The sequence below is a fragment of the Hyperoodon ampullatus genome (genome assembly GCF_949752795.1).
Source record: "Hyperoodon ampullatus genome assembly, chromosome: 9".
NCBI classification, from domain to species: Eukaryota; Metazoa; Chordata; class Mammalia; order Artiodactyla; family Ziphiidae; genus Hyperoodon; species Hyperoodon ampullatus.
In genome coordinates, this window is record NC_136922.1 from 66152406 (window position 1) to 66174310 (window position 21905).

General features: G+C 39.6%; 1 protein-coding gene across 1 annotated transcript in view; it reads left to right on the top strand.

Moving 5' to 3' along the window:
* Nucleotides 1–9875: 9875 nt before the first annotated feature.
* NPSR1 (neuropeptide S receptor 1) overlaps nucleotides 9876–21905 on the top strand; it is a gene marked incomplete at both ends in the record, with an annotated part of 109414 nt that continues 97384 nt past the window's right edge. The window contains 2 exons of the mRNA XM_079711836.1: nucleotides 9876–9965; nucleotides 12971–13103. Of these exons, the coding sequence (XP_079567962.1) occupies nucleotides 9876–9965; nucleotides 12971–13103 (223 nt within the window). The remainder of the gene's footprint in view (nucleotides 9966–12970; nucleotides 13104–21905) is intronic.

Genomic DNA, 21905 nt, shown 5'->3' on the forward strand with positions numbered 1-21905 from the left:
GGCAAACCCCTCTGGCCTTTTCCACTCCTCTGGTCCTGGAGGGTCCCTCCCACCTGCCTCTCCTGTTCTCTCCCGGCCTCCCTCCTACCCCCACCCCTGCCAGGACTAACCCCACCCAGAGGGGACTTCTGAGGGCGTAGGACCTGGCCAAGAGCCAGGCAGACTTCCCGGGCCAACTGGGCAGGGGAAATGCCAGGCCCCTTCCCCACTGATCCAAGCCCCCGAGGGTCCTTCCTTCCAAGCATGGGAACCCCTGCCCCCTCTCAGCCACGCCTCAGGGGAGCCAGTCCTGTCCGACCTCCACTTCTCCTCCCCCCTCAGTCCCCCCACGTCCTACCAGTTCACTTGGGGGTGCTTCCCATCTCCTTGGGCATCGGGATCCCCCACCTGCATCCAGCAGGTGCCCTAGTTGTGGGGAGACATGAACTCTGCATCTTCCCACACCGCCATCTTGACTCCGCCCCCCCATCCTCTGTTTCTTAAAAATAATCAACCTGCATTAATCCTCATGCCAAAGAGATACATTTGGGGGTGGCAAATTTTGCTCCCCTACAGTGATCAGAACAGTCTGCAACTACAAAAACTCTGAGCTGGGCTTTATTATCCTCAATTTACAGGGAAGAAAAATGAAGCTCAGAGAAGATAAGTCCACATAATAGTTCATAGTCCAAAACTTTGAACCCAGATATGGTTCCCAAGCATGTGCATTTTCTACCATATCCGAATTCTTCAAAGGATGCTCCACAGAAGCCTAATTATGTGAGCTGCTAAGCAGGTAAAAAGGGACTATAGCCAAAAAAGTTTGGGAAATAACACATATTATGTATTATCATATATTTAGAAGATGTATTAGCCTATTTAAGTTTCTGAGAAGCCTTACAGTAAAGAAACCTGTTTAATTCTGCTTAACCTGAATTTCCTAAATTTATTTGACCACATAACATTACAGTGTTACTTCTAATTATACACACCATGAAGACAATGTCCCCGGAACATACCTCAGAAAAGGCTCTGCAACATCGTGTTGAGAGGCCCAGAGAGGTAAAGTGATCTTACCAAGGTCACACAACGATTAAATGGTAGTCAGGACAAGAACCGTAGTCTCTAGAAAAAAGTCAGAACTCCTGGTCGGCTCGTTGAGAGGATCATGAAAATAAGAGGGTACTTTATAGACTAGAAAGCACTAGTCAAATTTAAGATAGCAATAACTCACAATGCTAAGCATTACTGAAGTATATACAATATTTAAATAAACGAAAAGGTATGTGGTGCTTCAGGATAGGAAGACTAAATTTTGTGAAGATGTCAATTCTCTGCAAATTTCTTAATAATGTTAAAAAATTTAATCAAGTCTTCAATGTGACTGTTTTAATTTGACAAAATAACTTAAAACTCTTTTGAAAAAGGTAAGAAAAGCTAAGAGATTTGAATACAAATGCTAATGAGGAAGAGGGATTTTTCTCTATCAGTTATTAATAAATATAAACCTGCATTAAGCAAAACATTTTAGAATTAGCACAGTAATTGACAGATTAATAATAACAAATAATTTGTCCTGAAAATAAAATCCTAGTACATATATGAACTTACTACTACAAAGACACTACAAAAATTAGTAAGAAGAAATGAATGTTTTGGCAATAAGAGTAGTGAGTGGATGAGTGATGATTCTTACCTCATAAAGTTGTAAGATCAATTTCTGTTGGATTTTGTAACCAAGTTTTTACAAAATAGACAGCAAAAAACATAATTAGCAGAGTAATTTTGGGATGAGCAAGAACTTTCTAAGCTTAACAATAAAAATATAAGGGGAAACAAACTAAGAAAAGTATTTTCAATAAAAATAAATATATAATATTTATATGTACATAAATATTACATATTATAATATGAAATAGTTGTACTACAAATATAACATGACTAAAGTCCTTAATATATAAAAGGTCTTAGAAGAAAAACGATATTTCTAACAGAAAAAACAGGCAAAGGAAATAAAAAGAATTTTAGTTTAAATGCGGACTTAATGTATAAAAAAATGTTATTTGCTAGTGGTCTGAACAATTCAAACTTAACCATGAAGCATAATATAATATCAAATTAGCAAGGATTAAAGACAAATGTTACAAAAGCATGTGACAGTCTTGTAGACTGTTGGTGGGAAAGTAAATCAGGACAACTAACCCAACTTTTCTAGAGAGCAATTTGGTAATATACAGCAAGCATAAACAGTACATTTACACTTAGACTTAGTAGTTCTACTTGCAGGATTAAACCTTAAGAATAGTAAAGAAATATTCAAGGAAACTTTAGACATAGTCATTTGTGTTAGATTATTTCATTGAGTACATATCTGATAGTAGAAAAGTGAAATTGTGACACAGCCACAGGATGGAATATTAAGAAATATTATGCACCTATAATCATCATTGTTCCTTATTCAATGTTAAACTTTTTAAAAGCACAATAAACTGCCTATATAATATATTCCAAGTTTTACAGATATATAAATACCTATTCATATTCAGATATATAGATATGTAGCCAGAAAATATAAAAAGGAATATACCAAAAATGGGAAAGTGAGAAATTCTCTCTGGCAGATGGGGTTTTGTCCTTGCACTTTTAAAATATTTTACTGAATTTTTGACAGTGAGCACCTATTACTTTTATTATCAGAATCAACAAAATAATCATGTAAAATACACTATGTAACATCTCAAAAATATTTTGCAAGTTGCAGTTCCATGAGAGCAAATGAAAGGATCTATTTCCTCTGCAGACAAATCACAAGGGAGGCTCTAAGAAGCATCTGAAAGCAGACACCTGTGTGATGGTAAAGCAGGCCAAATGGAAGAAGAGGAGGTTCCAGATAATGCACTGGCCCCCAAGAATCACACTTCGAAGGGTCTGAAGACCTGCCAGCATCTCCCTAGTAGTGAACTGTGTGGGTGTGAGAGGGATGCAGTCTTTAAATAATGAAGTTTACACACTTTCAGAGCCAAAGCAGAATTCAGGAATTTAGTGATGAATGCAGTGATTCTCCTAATTCACTTCTTTCTCCCCTCTCTCATATTGCTCCTTTTACAAATTTTTCCCCACTCTGACCCCCAATTAGTATCTTAATAGTGATTTCTGGATTAAGCATGCAACCTGTGAATTATGTATTCCTTTAAAACTCCATTTTCCAATTGTGTCATTTTTCTATTATCATTGGGATGGGCTGAACCATAAAGTGTACTTGGGCTTCCATGTTAAGTTGAGAATAGTAGGTAGGTGGATTAGACAGAGGCAGGCATCAGGCTTAGAGAATCAACCTGGCCCAGGGCACTAGCCTCTGCTAGGAACCAGGGCTCCTGAGCATAGGCCCAAGGTGATGTGGCCAACTCCATCGAAATCCAAGAGGCTCTGGTGGAGTGGGAGTGATGCTTGGAGTCAGGCAGGTGCCTGCATGTGTCGACTTTGGATAGGCTCCCAGGGAGCCTATGAAGTGACTAATGAGAGGTGGAAGGATTAGTGTTCAACCATGGGCTGGGGAGGCTTGCATGTAGGGGATCAGATAGCATGTAGGGGACTAGAAATGCAGGCAAGAGAATGGAAGGACAGTGGAAACCAAGGCAGATGACCAGCAGTCACTGGATGTACACTAACTCATTAGCCTTTTAAACTCTGTTGACCAGCCACCCAATTTAGATGCACAGAAAATGAAGCCACCAAGAGTAGCAATATAGGACTAGAGCCATCTCCCTGGAATCCTACAGAGCCCTTCTCACGCCCCTTTCCCCCACCTGTTCTCATCTACCAGGATGTTTGGCTCCATGCCCTGGCCTCACATCTGCTTCTGTTCTTCCATTTGCTCGCTCCCCAAGATTTCTCCTAGCTATCTGATTTTGAGCCTCCTGGAAGGACTGGAAATGACAGATTGATTGTAACATGGTAGAGCTGAGATAAGCCCTCAGGGGGAAGTTTCCTCGGACACTTTCCTTGTTTAGTAGCACCTCCAAAACAGAAAACAAATTCCCACAGTGTTATTTTTTTAATTATGTGGATCATGAGGAAGAATAGTTTCTTGGTATTTTTATTACATAGAATTACTTTGGTTTCTACCACATTGTAGAGATTTGGACCTAGTTTATCCAAATGTTAGTGTTCTATATTTCAAGGATCTAGAGCTCAAATAGCAATTTAAATGTTAATCTCAGTTCTTGGTACACAGCAGACACTTTATTTATTTGTTCAACAAATATTAATTTCTACCTAGACTGGAGCCCAGTTGGTTTTAAGATGATTTCTAGCATCTGTGGTCTGATATACTATGGGAATTCAGATGGAATCCCAGAATTTAATTGCCTCAAAGCTTCCAATGTACCCTATTTGTGATTAATCTGGAGGTCATTTTGTGATTCAAGAATGAATCACAAGAGGGACTCACATTAAAATGAATGTGGGACACGTGCATTTCTGTTTCTGGTGAAATTCAAGGATTCACTAGTAACCAGAAAGCTGAATCAGCCTGTCATGCAAAGGCAGTCCCTGATTTGCACCAAAGCCTGATATGAACGAGGACAATTAGGCAGTGGGAAGTTAACACTGCTAATTAAACTCGAAATATGACCCATGGCAAAAATGATCAAATACTCCAGACTAGTAATTAACCCTTTCTGGTCAGAGTAGAAAGAGCTGTATTGAATAATACAGTTATTCAATATGTCCTGGAGGCTAAACTAAGAAATGTGTTAGACAGTGAATTGCTTTCTTGTTCAGCCCCAGTTTGAGGGAGCTAAAGTTGTATTCTGTCACCTGTGATGATGGTGTTGAGAAGTAGGGCAAAGGTAGTACGTGCAATGAAGACAATTGGGAAAGATTCCAGATGGGGAGGAATCTTTTCTCTTGGTAGCAAGTTCTTTTAACTAAGGACAAAGACTCAGTGTGGACCTTTCTCCACTTTTGAAATAGTTTTTAGGACACAAGTCCAGTTTCTCATTATAAGCCTTTCTCTGATCTGTGACCACACTTAATGGTTCATGGATGGTCCCTGTCTGTCATCACTAACCTGAAAGTTTTCAGTCTGCCTTCATGCAAACTCTTGCCAAGCAGCCTACTTGTTTGTTTGGCTACTTCTACTCATTTCTCAGACTCAACTCACATATTAATTTCTCCAGGATATACCTTTTGACCAACCATGACCAGTCCCTCCTCAAGTTCTACTAAATGTCCCTTACTGGGGATCCTACAGCATCTCCATTACGTTAGTTCACACTGAAAATTTTTGTTTACATATAAGCCTCTATCACCAGACTAGGAGCTCCCTGTCCCAGCCTTCCTTCTATGGAACTTCTGTGGAACTATGGTAAAGTTCCCAACGTATGTTGAACTTTGCTGCTAGATTCTCAATAAATGTTTTGTTGAGCTTGATTATACCAACTGTAAACCAGTATAATCATTGTCACAGCAACATGACTTCAAGGACAGCTTCCTACTTCGGGCCTGAGTATCATTTCTACACCATCGTATAGGTATATGCCAAGGCTCTCCCCTCACGGTAAATGCCTTCCCCCTCTGGTACACTACATGAGAGATCACAGGATGACACTTAGTGCCCAACTATTGATATTTGGGACCGTCTTTGTCCACAGCCCTGCCGTCCACCTCAACAGACCCAGGCTGCGACAATACCTCCCATTCCATTCATGTTCTCTCTTTTACATGCAGGAGGTCTCCTGCCAGCTGGTCCTACCAGCCCCTAGTCAGAGGGTGCAACATACATTTCTGTTCAAGACCCCTGTTAAAATGATATTAAGAGCTTTACAAAAATATAAGACTGGAATTAACATCCACACTTACATGTAGCTTTATGTAATTCTCTAATTTTTTTGTAATTTAATTAAACTAATTAAATAATAAACTATAAATATATAGTTTATTTATAAATAATAAACTAATTACTTAAATTAATTTAAGTAACTAATTAAAAAGTCTCATATATTTTTTCATAATTGAGTATTAGCATTGAAGGCTATCCTGGAAGTAATCCAAGACGGAATTCCCAGAGGTCCAGGTAAAACAGCTAGAAAATGTGAGTGCAGATAGGTGGTTGTGATGACAATAATTCCATGGTATTTGCAAGGATGTCTCCAAGCTGGGTTACTGGGAGGGTGGTGAAAATGCAGATTTTCCAAAGGGGCATCGGCAGGAGGAGGGGATCGTGGGGAAGTAGCCAAGGCAGGCACTCAGGAGCAAGGCTGTTCCTACCCCCGTGCCTCCCGCTTGACCTCCTTAGTGATTGTTGACCACCTGGCAATGCTTCTGAAGCAGCAGGTAGGGCGAGACACAGGGAAAACTTGGGACAAACTCCTGAATGACAGGTTTCCAATGGTTCAGAAATGGTCACTGCCCAAGGGTCTACAGATCCTCAATGCATCTCATTCCCCAAGTCTAATGAAGCAGCTTTGGGAATCCAAAGCTTTGCAGTCTGCTCCTGCCTATCTCACTTCAGATTGTGTGCTCCCTGTGTTACATAGTGATTCAGCCTCAATGGAATTAGATGCTTTCAGAGCTCTGCTTTTGATATTTCCAACCCACCTAAGCCAATTACTGAGGCTTGGAGCAGACCTCAGAGCCTGATGCTGTGAATGACAGGTGGTACACTGGTCTCAGTGACAGGACAGCAGAGCTTCTTGGACTGCTGGCTGAGAACTGAGGCTGAATCATAACCTTCTGAGACTTCATTTCCTCTCTTGGGAAGTATGATGTATTCTCTCCTTCCTGTGCTTGAGATATTCATCTTCAACATCACAGAAATAACAAGAACCATAAAATGAAACATGAAAATGTAAATCCCTGTGATCCCTGGGGCAGAAGATGCAGCTGCATCTTGTGTGATATCTACAACTTATGTTGTGTGGAAGCCACACATTACTCCAGAGTCCATCCATCCAAACACATACTGAGCACTGACCTTACTCTCAGTCCTGGGGAAGACAGTCATGAAACCGACTCAGCTCCAGAAACTCAGCTTCAGACAAGTTTGGGTCAGAAGGAAAATGAAGATCTGTTTCCCACTTGAAAATTGAAAAGAAATGAGGCAGCTTCACTGTCTCTGGCCTAAAATTCAAGCAGAAAGCCACTACAGTAAGCAGGGCATGGACTTTCAGTCAAGCAAAGCCATGTTCAAACTTCTCTGAGCCCTACTTCCTTACCTATAAGTTTGAGGACCGTGTCATCTCATCAGTCAGGCTGTGACGATTGGCAGCCTGACCAATGAGTACCTATTTACTGAGTACCTATTATACATTACAAACTAAGTCAGTCAGGTGCTAGATTAAAATGTGATTCACTCAAATAATGTTAGTTCCTATTCTTTCTGTGATTGTTAAAGATACCTTAGAGTTTTTTTGTTTGTTTTTGTTTTGTTTTGTTTGTTTTCAGTTTCCAGGACTGCAAAGGAAAAGAGGATTATCATTCCTTGGATTTGAATAAATCATGTCTTCTTCTCCAGACAAATCTGACATATCTAGTTTCAACAAGTCATACAGCTAAATGTCCTGTATTTCCTGAGATAATTTTCATTTCAAGTAACCTCTTATGATACTTATAAGTAGTACCCTTGTCCTTGTCATCAACCATATATTCATCCATCAGATATTTATTAATCACTTTCTATGGGGAAGATAAAATGCCAGCCCAAAATGGTGACTCAGACTCAATGCCTGGCCTCATGGAAATCTTTTTGGCTCTGGAAGCATATCCCATGGAGTCAAATCCCAGGTATCAGCCCCATGGCAGCATCAGCATCGTCAAGAGAACACTGCAATTCATCCCTCTCAAACCAAGGTTGTAAGTTTCTGATCTGCAGGAAGTTGGGGTCACTGCGTGACCTCAGTAACTTGAGGTTAAAAACCAATTAGTCATAATCCCACAACTATTTAACTGAGTTTAAAACAGTCTCTAGTCACTGAAAAATTCCAAATTCACCTATTCCCTCTACTCACTATTGAGCATCTGGCTTGAATTTTTGCCTCACATGACCACTAGGGGGCATTTAATCCCCAACTATATTCTTAAATACTGGTTCTGAGAATGGTGTTGGTATACCATCCGTACCTGTGGGGAAGAGGTGCAGGTGGAAGGCCTGTTAGGCTCAAGTGAAATTTCAGCAGACTGGAACTGAAAATAGGACAAAGAGGGTAAATTCAAGCATCATTCTTAAAAAGTAGTGAGTTATTTATAAATCACTGCTCAAACCTGAATGTAGTCCATGAAACTAAGAGATAAACCAATTTTTATTTTGTGTGTACTGTGCATCAGTCACTGAGCTAGAAATCTCCATTTTTGTCATCATATCTATCCATCACAAGTATCCTGAGACAGATTTTATTTTTGCTTTCATTTTACAAATGAGAAAACAGGCTCAGAGAGGTTATCACTTACTGATGTGTCACACATCTAGCAAGTAGTAAAGAATCTGATTCCAAATCAGGCTGGTTTGAATGCCTACTCACTTTCCTACTAAATGGCTTACTTGACTGTGATGCTCAAATGCCTCTAAACTTGTTTCCCCAATTCCTATTTTCATAATTCTCCAAATCCTCGTATTACGCTGGGATGCGTGTGTGTTTAGGTGTATGTGCAAGCATGGGTTTAAGTATACTATGAATAAATGATCCTACAACTATGTAATTGTTTTCATACTTAATGACCTTTGTACAACTTGATGAAACAGGATTTAATTTTGGCTGGGTATAATTTATACAATCTACATGTTTTAGTCTCCTTTGTAGTGCCAACACTTTATACTAGAGACAATTCACTGATACTGAATGAATTAACAAATAAATAAACATGGCTCTTGGAAAGCAACAGTAGGGAGCTTCTCTCATCTGGAAATTTCCTGGAGCCAGTGACTTAAGGTTGAGATTGTCTTTCAATAGAAAACTCCAAAGCAGAAGGAGTGGACCTGATTTCACAGGATTTGTTCAACCTGCTCCATACACATCATCTAATCCCAAGGAGAACAGACCCTGACCTGTTCACAGAGCACCCTGGGACAGCCAGCCCAAAGCACAGTTACTGCAAGCTCCTAAGAAAAGGCTCAGCCGAGCCAGCACTGACTGCTCCAGCCCTCCTGAGGCTTGACCTCCTATTCACTGATACATCTAACCGGGATAATTTGCTTTGCAGTGTTTGTCACTCTGTGCTCGCAGCAGAGCGGTTCTGATCCCCAAGCCTACTTTGAAGAGATTGGATGCCTGGGTCGGGATCATGCAGTCCAAAGATGAAGAAAGCAGCTGTTCCATGCCCACTGGGAGGCCAGGGGGCTCCTCCATTGGAGAAACTTGATTTCTGGAAATCTGACTCTTGGTGCCAGCAGCATAATCACCAACACACTTTGTGAAAAGCAAATCATTTACCCAGTTCAGTGTTGCGTTTCTGGAACTGTGGCCTAACTGTGCTTACCAAAGGCGCTAGTTATGTCAGGAAAGGGATGCATGAAGAGAGGTGTATTCTAGAAAAGGCATTGACTTCTAGTTCACAATTACCCTGGCTTCACTTGATTAACTCTCCTACTCTTTCTAATTCTCAGCCAAAAGGGCTTCAGAGTGTAATTTTAGTTGGAAAAAATTCAGTATCAGAAGTAGAAAATAGGGAAGGTTGTTGCCCACCTGCTGGAAAATTGGAGGTTATCTCTATAAGGTGTAGAGGAGGTAAGACGCCCGAGCACAGGGCAGCAGACTCATTCACTCTCTCTCTCTCTCTCCCGTGCAGTAAAAGTCACCCTGGAGAATCGGGGGGGAGGGGAGGCCCCCAGGGAATCCCACCACAGGAAGGCTCAGCTCAGAGGCTGAGTCTGGGGCAGATTTCTGTGGGAAGTTCGCTGAATGCCGCACACGCCAGCTGCTTTCTCCCAGCTAAAGGGATGCGGGAGCTGGGCAGGCCTGGGGATGGTGTTGGTGAAGATAAGCGACTCAGTGAGGAAAACAGTCTGTATCCCCTGCCTTCCCGCCACTCTACCATCCCCTGCAGAGTGCCAGGCCTCCTCCTTTGTCTGCTTCCCGACACTGCTCTCTCCCCATTCACCATGGAGAGCTGGATTTCTGATCTGACAAAGGGACATCACAAACATTCTAACTTTTCCCTTCCTTCTTCATCTGAGGCTGAAGGAGTTCAACAGAGATCAACGTAGTACTGGACAACTGTGGAAATAAACTACCCTCCACCACTACCCAAGCAGAGAAAATTTGCTGACTGTGATACAGTGCTTTGCAATTCAAAACAAGAAGTTACTTTAAGGCATCAAAACGCTTCTCCAGATGAAAAAGATTTCCTAAGAGAAATAGGAGAAATTCGTGGAAAATCCCTCATTTGCATTCTCAGCAGGGCTGGAAAGGACTTCACAGGCCCCTACCTGTCACATCACCTGCTCCAAGGGCTCCTTGATCTTTTCTGAACCACGAACACCCCCAGGGTGCCATCATCTTCCCTGGCAGCACACTACATTATGACCATATTGGGGACATAGATGCCGTATGTATCCCCTGTATCATCTATCAGTATCATAGGGTCCGTGAGACCTTCTGCTAAGAGAGATTTCCAAGCCACCTATTTTCTTGCATTGGTCCCCAAGTTGCTCTACAGTTTTACAAAGTAGGTCCTCCAAGTTCAAACCACTTATTTATGTCCCACCACCTACACACAGATCCTGAATGGAGAACATCAGTCTGGTACATCAAGGCTTCCCCTGCTGGATTTTCTCCTGACAGCACAGTTGTCCATCCATCTCAAAGAATAGAATTCTCCTACAAAAACTCTTTCCCTCTCTCCACTCAGAATAACCCTTTTCAAAATAATTAGTTTCCATTCCTGATGCTTTCTCAGTGCCACCCATATGTAGGCTGCTAGAGGATTGAATCATCCAGAAAAATGTGACCCTTCTGGTTAAAAAAGGACCAGAGAAAAAGCAGGAGGCCTGGCAATGAGCAAAAAGACTCTGCTCTCCAAATGGGAGATGATGTAAGCATGCTGGAGGTGAAGTATCTGCCACCTGTGCCCTTCAAAGCAGCAGAGGTCATCCACCCTGTGGTCCTCCCACTCCAGTTGTGCACCCACCCATCCACCGGCACCACCACAAGGCCCATCCTCCCTAACTTCTACCGTTCTGTGGCTCCAAGGCCCTGACCTCCACCAGGGCCTCAGGACCCATCTGTAAATGTGAGATGGAGAACTTTAATATCAGCTTGATATTTATTTGCTATGGATGTGTGTGTGTGTGCATGCTTATGAAGTATTTTTCAAAGGATAGGAAGGATATACAGTGTAATCAAAAGGATATTTACCTTCTGCGAGACGGGAGTTGATCAAGATGGAAAGTGGTGGACAAAGGGGATTTGAGCTTTATCTGAATTATTATAGAAGAATTTATCTGGCTGTTATTGTATAATTTAAAATTAATTTAGTATATAAAAAGGGCTGCCGTGATGCCTCAGATTCTCAGGGAGTGTGTCAGTCAGGGTTCTCCACAGAAAACAGAACCAATAGGAAGATAGATGATAGATAGATAGATAGATGATAGATAGATAGATAATATATTTTATTGAGAGAGAGAGACTTATTTTAAGGAATTTGTTCACGTGATTGTGGGGACTGGTGAGTCTGAAATCCTTAAAGGATAGAGCAGGCTGGAAATTTAGGCTTGATTTCTATGGTACACAAGGAATTCTTGAGTAAACATTCCTTCTTCTCTGAGAAACCCCGGCTTTTGCTCTCAAAGCTTTCAACTCATTGGTTGAAGTCCACCCCTATTAGGGAGGGTAATCTGCCTTTATTTAAAGTCGAGTGATTGTAGATGTTGATCACATCTATAAAATACCTTCACAACAACCACCTTACACTAGGGTTTGACCAAACAGCTGGGTCCTCTAGCCTGGCCAGGTTGACACATACAATTTTACCATCTCAAGGGATTTCTTCAGGCTCTTCTTACCGTCTTCTCCAAACAGGAGAAGCACTTCTCATCCCAGTCTTAGATGTGTGCATTCTTACCAGGACTCTGCCCAGACCTTTTGGGCTGAAGTCTCTTGGCTTCTGATCTCCGACTTCCCTCTGGATCCCCTTGGCTCCCTGTTCCTCACCCACATCTCAGCCCACCCCGTCCTTATGTCCAACCCATCCTGTTGCCCTGGGTTTCTGCTTATTCTGGGCTATGGACTTTAGGTAGATGGCAAGTTCCATTTGAAGGAAGAGTGGAAAACTTTTTATGAAGAACTTGACATTTTAAATGAGTAGCATTCCTGCTTTTTTCATCTTTACTAATTATACACTCTTCGGTGGAAGTTTAATATTACTATATTATATAATTCTGTCAAAGGAGAAATAGTAAGATAACCCATAATCACACTACCCTAAAATAACCACTCTTAGTATACTTCAGTCTTTTCCCTGCATGTATAATTTTGCAGAGTTGTAATCACACCCAACATACAATTTTATTATGTTTTTCCATTTACCATTATAAGCATTTTTAATGTTGCCACATAATCTTCATGTCTGTCGTTGTTAATAGCTACATAATAGTTCACTGAATTGAAGTGCTTTATTTACTTAACTATCCTATTATCTTTCAACAATTTCCAATTTCTTCTTACAGTAAATATGCACATCTTTGTGATTGTAATGTTCTTTTTCAAACTTAGAATTCTTTCACATAGGCTTAAAATTGTTTGGCAAGAATACTGTGTATACATTTTTCTCTTGACATATATTTCCAAATGGATCTTTTTAAAGGTTGCATCAATTTACACTGCTGCCAGTGTAAATAAGGACCACTGTGTCTTTGTTCTCTTGAGAGTAGAGCTTTGACAGGTGGGGGTAGGAGACCAGGAGGAAGACATTTCAACACCAAAGCCTGAGCCTTGCATTCTGTAAAGTACCCTGGTCCTCACTGATACACCAGTTTTGTGTGCTTTGTTTCTCACAGACTGAGCAGTTGATAACTCTGTGGGTCTTCTTTGTTTTCACCATTGTTGGAAATGCCATCGTGCTGTTCTCTACACTGAGAAGGAAGAGGAAGTCGAGAATGACCTTCTTTGTGACTCAGCTGGCCATCACAGGTACATAACTTCAGTGTGTGCAGAATTCCAATGGATCCTCACTTTCAATTATTTTACCAATAGAATTGGTGTATTATCAGTCCAAAATGCAACTGCAAATTTGGGAGGAATTTCTATAGGGATATAAAACTCAAATCTGAATTTTTCTTCCAGCAAATTTAACATATTTAAATATTTATAAGATTCCATTATAAAAATAACTCCTTATACAACAAACTTGAAAATATCATTATCAGTGCTACCAAAGCGTTCTAAAGGGTTCTACTTTCCCTATACACAGCAGCCTCCATGGTTCACTAAGGTGATAGTACCATATCATACCGTCTTATGAGCTTAAAGAATATATCCCAGAAAATAGAGTAAAGGGTAATTAGGATTACCGAGTAAATGCAAAATTCTTGGATGAGGGTATAATAACTTTCTTTCACCATATTTTTTCAATTACAGTGTTGTAACCCACATTCTACAAAACTATGTGTTCTTCTAGAGTGTAAGAATTTAGAGGTGGTAAGGATATCAGTTTAGAATTTAAAGTACTGTCAAGAATAATAATAAATGAACAACTGAAATTTCACCATCTATTGTCAAAAAGAAGAGTTGCATGTTCTAGTCAAATCCATAGTCTGCTGTGTTAACCTGGGCTTAATTTCTCATGAATGTTCTAGATAGTCTAGATAAATTAATGTGTTAATTCCCTCTGGAAAAACTCAAGGGGTCAGATCAGGAGCATTTCAACTGAAGAATTCTTGGAGAGAGAAAGTTTGCCTAGAGTCTGAGATTAGGCTAACTTCTTATTTAAGGTGTTAAAATTTCCTTCATACACATTTCATCATGATCTCAGATCCTGTAGTAAGGGATTTGAGAATACATATCTGAATCTTTAGTATGTATAAAAAGGTTACTCTGGTATCAGCTGAAGGATCCTATTCTTTCAGATTTATATAAATTTGATTTGAGTCCCCTATCCTATGCTAACGGCCTCCCCAAGATTTCTTCAAATTTTCTGGACTTTGTATTTTTAGTCATCACTTCTGGTTCTTACTTGCTAACTCTGCTGAACCTTTGCTCTCTTCTACAGGCATCTCACCTTCCCTAGTCTTTTTTTTTTTATATATATTCTTTAAAATCATCCACAGAAACATAACTTTCTATTTTTAAAAGACTTTGTCAAATGTTTCTGGCAACAGAGGGAGATTGCATTATAGCAAAGCAAATATATTAAAATTGAATATTATATATTTTTAAAACTTTCAGCTACAACCAGTTGTGTTTTTGACTCTCCAATGTTGTTTTATAGGATGACCAAATTTTTTCACATAAACATATTCTTGAATCATCAGATTCAACTGACATCATCAGTGACACACATATTTGGAAAATTAAATTCAGAGACATTATTCTTGGCTCTTCTGATAGAGAAAAATAGAGTTAACAGTTATTACTGGGTAAGGCAATATTAATGCCCTTCATAAAATAATATTTTCCATCATGACTCACCTCTTAAGAGCAGCTTCCTACTTACAGGCCGGTATCCTTGAGTGAGTCTTTAAGGAACATTTTTTTTTTTTTTTTTTTTTGGTACGCGGGCCTCTCACTGTTGTGACCTCTCCCATTGCGGAGCACAGGCTCCGGACGCGCAGGCTCAGCGGCCATGGCTCACGGGCCCAGCCGCTCCGCGGCAGGTGGGATCTTCCCGGACCGGGGCACGAACCCGTATTCCCTGCATTGGCAGGCGGACTCTCAACCACTGCGCCACCAGGGAAGCCCTAAGGAACATTTTGATTTCCATTTAGTAGGTGAATCAATTGGAGTTAGATTCATCTGCACATCTATAAAATCCAGATAATGGTGGCTTAAGTTTACAAGGCTTTATTTTCATCTATGTAAAGAATTCTGGAGGTAGACGGGCCAGGGCTCATATTTTATTTTCTTATCCCTGGGGTCTCAGGCTCCTGTATATATATTTTTACTCTATTAAAGGACTTACACACTCAAGGTCACCTCATGGTATGGACGGCTCTTGGTTCAGGGTGGCTGCTAGAACTCCTGCCATCATCCCCAGATTCTAGTCTAACAGAAAGGACGAGAGGAGGACAAGAGGAGCTCATGCCAGCTATGTGTCCTCTTAACTGGCATTCCTAGAACTCCCACCCATTAATTTTTGCTTGCATCTCATTTGTTATCTCTAACTGAAGAAAAGCTGGTAAATGTTTTTGTTTGTTCATTTTTAACCCATTGGCCAGAATAAAATCAAGCTTCTTTTCCTAAGGAAGAATGAGAGAACAGAGATAAGTAGCAGTCTCTGGTATAGCTTGTCTTCCGTATTTCAGTTTCCATTGAGAACTGAGAAGTTTAGACAATGAATCTCTGTTTGACTACCCATTGGACTGATTTGAAGGTGCTTCCTCCAGAGTGCCATGCTTTCTTCTTCAGACCTCATGTCTTGGAAGGCCAGCACTTCGCATGTTGTCCAAACACTGCAGTGACCCATTGGATGACTGCCCCATTAAGTAGATAAACTCCTATTGTTGACTATTCATATAACCTCCCCCCCACCCAGTTTTTGGCTATTATTAGCAATTCTGCAATTAATATTCTCACAATTAAATCTTGTGAGCATTCTTTATTATTTATTTAAGAAAATTTATAGACATGAACTTAGTGCATCAAAAGAAGACACTTTTGTGAGCTTCAAACTGGCCAATTTCCTGTTAGGTCACCCAGGATTAAAAGATGATGAAGAATGTCATGGGACAAATGCTCTAGAGGCTACCAACACAGATCCACACTGAGTCTTATTTAAAAAGGACCCTGAAAACAAAAGCCCTATTGGCTTGCAATAGTTATAGAATCATGACCAGTTCCTTGAGGACACGGATTCTCTTTGTTCACCTATAAATGTTCTATCTGTACCTACTCAAGTCTAATTTGCTTATTTTAAAAAGGAGCATTTTCTTCCACCCTAGCTAGTGTATCAGAGAAGAAGCCACACCTAATTTGGCCTTTCTTTCCCCCACAGTAACTATAGCAGCACTCGTATTTGTGAAAACAAAGATCACATCATTTACAAGACATTTGAAGAATTGTTTTTATTTTGCATCTGTATATTTTAATTCACTTCCCTCTTCTCCACATTTCTGTTCCCTTCAAAAAATCTTACCTAATTGTTCTCTATATCTTCCATTAGGAATTTTGACTGTAGGTTTAGTCTTGAGAACAGAAGGAAACCAGAAGTTCTTAAAGCTGCTATTTTGGCATATACTGCCATTTTTAGCACTTCCATTTTTATTTTTTTTTTATTTTTTATTTTTTTTTTATTTATTTTATTATTTTTTTTTTTTATTAGTTTCTGCTTTATAACAAAGTGAATCAGTCATACATATACATCTGTTCCCACATCCCCTCCCTCATGCATCTCCCTCCCTCCCACCCTCCCCATCCCACCCCTCCAGGCGGTCACAAAGCACCGAGCTGATCTCCCTGTGCTCTGCGGCTGCTTCCCACTATCTATCTACCTTACGTTTGGTAGTGTATATATGTCCATGCCTCTCTTTCCCTTTGTCACAGCTTACCCTTCCCCTTCCCCATATCCTCAAGTCCATTCTCAAGTAGGTCTGTGTCTTTATTCCCGTTTTACCCCTAGGTTCTTCATGACATTTTTTTTTTTTTAATTCCATATATATGTGTTAGCATACGGTATTTGTCTTTCTCTTTCTGACTTACTTCACTCTGTATGACAGACTCTAGGTCTATCCACCTCATTACAAATAGCTCAGTTTCGTTTCTTTTTATGGCTGAGTAATATTCCATTGTATATATGTGCCACATCTTCTTTATCCATTCATCCGATGATGGACACTTAGGTTGTTTCCAGCTCCGGGCTATTGTGAATAGAGCTAGCACTTCCATTTTAACAATCTATTGGATGAATTTAATGACTGTTTATATTTTATGAGCTAAAGTGCTAATTAAAATTTATTAGTCATTTATCATCTTCAGGACTGACTTGTCTGTTTTATTCAAATGCCATAAAGAAGGGGACCTAATGAGAGTAACTCCCATTGAGTGTTCAACCAAGGAAAGACTGAAAATATATATTTTTTGGCACATATTCAAATAACGTCCTTCTTCTGATAGGCCCAAATCTTCTCACATTGGTGGAAATTAGCTTTGCCTCAAAGCACTTTCTGGAGAGCAATTTACTAATAAACGAAGGTATGTGCCACCCTCAATGCCTTCCTGTTAATTATCTGACAGCAGAGAAAATTAAGAGGTTCAGGCAGGGAGGTGAGACCAGAAAGACTGAGGTATTTAAGGCCATCCATGGAGTTCACTACCACTTCCAATGCTAATTTCACTCACTTTTTCCCTGGGGTTTTGAATGGCATACTTAGTTCATTTATTTATTTTAATTCTGCTCATTCATTTTTTAAATATTTTTTCAGCTTTATTGAGATAAAGTTGACATAGACTATGTATAAGCTTAATATGTACAAAGTAATGATATGCTGTATGTACCTATTGCAATAAGTTCAGTTAGCATCCATCACCTCACATAGTTACAATTTGTGTTTGGTGGGGGAGGGGAGTATGTTAAGAACTTTTAAAATCTACTCTCTAAGCAACTTTCTTTTTTTTTTTTTATGCTTTTTTTTTTTTTTTGCTTACTAAGTCTATCAACTTTGTATTTGACCTTCAGTTCCTCCTCTGCTCTTATTTATTTATTTGTTTGTTTGTTTGTTTGCGGTACGTGGGCCTCTCACTGTTGTGGCCTCTCCCCCTGCGGAGCACAGGCTCCGGACGCACAGGCTCAGCGGCCATGGCTCACGGGTCCAGCCGCTCCACGGCATGTGGGATCCTCCCGGACCAGGGCACGAACCCGTGTCCCCTGCATCGGCAGGCAGACCCTCAACCACTGCGCCACCAGGGAAGCCCTCTAAGCAACTTTCAAATATACAATACAGTATTGTTAATGACGGTCACCATGTTGTACATTACATCCCCAGAACTTATTCTTCTCATAACTAGAAATTTGTTCCCTTCGATCATCTTCACCCATTTCCCCCAATCCCCACCTCTGGCAACCACCAATCTGTCCTCTGTTTCTATGAGTTCTTTTTTTTTTTTTTTTTCAGATTCCACATATAGCATTTGTCTTTCTCTGACATTTCATAATGCCCTCAAGATTCATTTATGTTGTCACAAATGGGATGATCTCTTTCTTTTTATGGTTGAATAATATTCCATTTTGTATGTGTACCATGTATTCTTTTTTTAAATAAATTTGTTTATTTTATTTATTTATTTTTGCTTGTGTTGGATCTTTGTTGCTACGTGTGGTCTTTCTCTAGTTGCAGCGAGCGGGGGCTACTCTTTGTTGCAGTGCGCAGGATTCTCACAGAGGTGGCTTCTCTTGTTGTGGAACATGGGCTCTAGGCGCGCAGGCTTCAGTAGCTGTGGCGCTCGGGTTTAGTTGCTCCGTGGCATGTGGGATCTTCCTGGACCAGGGCCCGAACCTGTGTTCCCTGCATTGGCAGACAGATTCTTAACCACTGTGCCACCAGAGAAGCCTTATACCATGTATTCTTTATCCATTCATCCACTGATGAAAACTTAGGTTGTTTCCATGTTTTGGTTATTGTATATAATGCTGCCATAAACATGGAGGTGCAGATACTTTGAAGATAGAGATTTTATTTCCTTTGGATATATATACACAGGAGTGAAATTGCTGGATCATATAGGAGTTTTTAATTTCTTAAGGAAACTCCATACTGTTTTCCATAGTGGATACACAAATTTACATTCCCACAAAAAATGTACAAAAGTCCCCTTTTCTCCACATCCTCACCAACACTTACCTCTTGTCTTTCTGATAATAGCCATTCTAACATTTGTGGTGATAACTCTTTGTGGTTTTGATTTGCGTTTCCCTGGTGATTAGTGATGTTGAGTATCTTTTCTTGTACCTGTTGGCCATTTGAATATTTTCTTTGGAAAAATGTCTATTTATGTTCTGTGCCCATAATTTAAATGGATTATTTCTATTTTGGCTATTGAGTTGTATGAGTTTCTTATATATTTTGGATATTAACCCCTTATCAGATATATTGTTTGCAAATATTTTTTCCCATTCCATATGTTGCCTTTTCATTTTGTTGATCATTTCTTTTTTTATGCATAAGCATTTTAGTTTGACATATTCCTGCCCGGTTATTTTGCTTTTGTTACCTATGCTTTGGGTGTCATATCCATAAAATCATCACCAAGAACAATATCGAGGAGTTTTTCCCTATGTATTCTTCTAGGAGTTTGATGGCTTCAAGGTCTTACATTTTTCTTTAATCCACTTCAAATTAATCTTTGTGAGCAGTGTAAGATAGGGGGTCCAGTTTCATTTTTTTGCATGTGAATATCCAGTTTTCCCAGCACACTTATTGAAGAAATTATCTTTTATCCATTGAGTATTCTTGGCTCCCTACAGTCAACTATTAGTTGACTGTATATGCATGGGTTTATTTCTGGTCTCTCAATTCTGTTTCAATGGTCTATGTGTCTATATTTATGCCAGTACCATACTGTTTTGATTATTACAGCTTTGTAGTATATTTGAAATCAGCACGTGTAATGCCTCCAGTTTTGTTCTTCTTTCTCAGAATTTCTTTGGGTATTTGAGGTCTTTTGTGGTTTGATATGAATTTTAGGAATTGTTTTCTATTTCTGTGGAAAAATGCCATTGAAATCTTGACAGGGATTGCATTGAATCTGTAGATTGTTTTGGGTATTATGGACATTTTAACAATATTAAATTTTCCAATCCATGAACAGGGGGTATCTTTCCATTTATTTGTGTCTTCTTCAATTTCTTTAATCAGTATCTTACAATTTTCTGCGTGCAGATCTTTCACCTCCTTCATTAAATTTATTAATAAGTATTTTATTGTTTTGGATGCTATTGAAAATGGGATTGTTTCCTTTATTTCTTTTTCAGATAATTTTTAGTGCATAGAAATGCAGCTGACTTTTGTATGTTGATTTTATATCCTGCAACCCAAATCAGGCAAAAATACCAACTAAGCTCCCTAGCCAAATGGGGTCACCATCTGTGATCTTTGCTCTGGTGCATGTGTGAAGAGAAATGTCATCTGCCAAGATCTGAGCACTGGTTGCTATAAGCTCCACCCTTCTTCTCTGCTTGTTTCTGATCCACATGGTCAAGCCCTGCAGATTTTCCCAGTGATTCTTGTGAGTTGAGACCAGAGAGGGCATCCTAGGAAGCATCCTGCAACACTGGGGGAAGTGGATGCTCACTTTGGGATATTGTTTCCCCACTGGAGAAATTGTAGGCCCAGTAGGACCCTCTCAGTGTGGCCTTGTGCCTGCCTGGGGGAAGGATGATGTTGTCAGAGTGTAGTTTTTCAAATACCCTTCTAACGTGGTCCTTCTTGGTCTCTGTGGTCCAGGGGGTTGTTTCACCTCACCCCTGTGTTCTAGAATTTTCACAATCATGTCTTGTCTATGGACACTTGCTAGTTGGTCTTCTTGTGAGGGGGACTGAAGTCAGGAATGATCTATGTTGCCATCTTGATGACTACTTGTAATTCTTCCCTTTCATAATGAAAATGCTTAAGACTAAGGATTTTTTTCTGAATTCATAAATTTTATGAGATAATTCTTATTGTTTTTATTTTCCAAATATTTTAGTGTTGAATTTTTCATTTCCTCTTTCACTACTAAATAACTATTTAGTAGTTTTTGGTTATTTTTATCTTTAATTTCCAGGTAACTGTATTTTTCTTTAACATTTTGTAATTCACATTTAATTTTATTGCCTTGAAGTCAGAGAATATTTTTAGAAGGATTCCTGCTCTTTGGAATTTACTAAGAGTACCTTTGAGGTATAACACGTAATTATTTATTTTGAAAAATATCTAACGTTTACTAAAAATTAGGACATAATAATTCAAATTGTGGAAGTTAAAAAAAAATCACCTAAATGAAAAAAAGCAATGGTTGTTTACTTAGAGCTTACTATAGCAAGGAAGTCAGTCAGTATCATTTGTGTTGGCAGGACTCAAAGGTAGGCAGAGGAGTGGGAAAGCTTTGCAACACACACAAAAAAAGGAAAGGCTGCAGGTGTGCCCTGATTGGAAACTGTTGGCATGGGAAGCAGTAGGCAGACTAACCAGAAGCACAGCATCCTATGTGATTGGTTAGCATTGCATATTTGTCTTTCTCTGTTTGGTCCTAAGTTGTAAGCAGAGTCGGTTATTAATAAGGGAAGCTGTCAGTTATTAATCAAGTGCTGCCTATTTGGGGCAGATCACTACAGCAGTTATTGTTTGGCTTTCTGGACTGGTTGCTACAGATAGTAGGTTGGCTTCCTGAGCTGGTTACTTCAGGTTGCGGTTCAGAGTTCCATTTTTATATACAGTCTGGTCATTGTCCATATGTATATTCAGTCTCTCAATGTATTCTTTGTGCTTATCTTTCTGAATTTGCCCTTATTAATTACAGTCTTCAGATTTTCTCTATTTCCATATATGTACTTCTTGCCTATTTGATATGTCATGAGTGACTAAAAGTGCTGTTAAAAAGTTTCACACTTTGTCTCATTTTCTCCCAGTATTTTTTAACAATATTTATTTTATAAATTTTAACATTTTGTTATTTGGCTCCTAAAGGCTCCTGACTAATATATCTTTAATATAGGTCTGAGTGCTTAATGTTACACACACACACACACACACACACACACACACACAATCCTTCTAGTTTCATTTATTAGCTTGCTTAAATTTT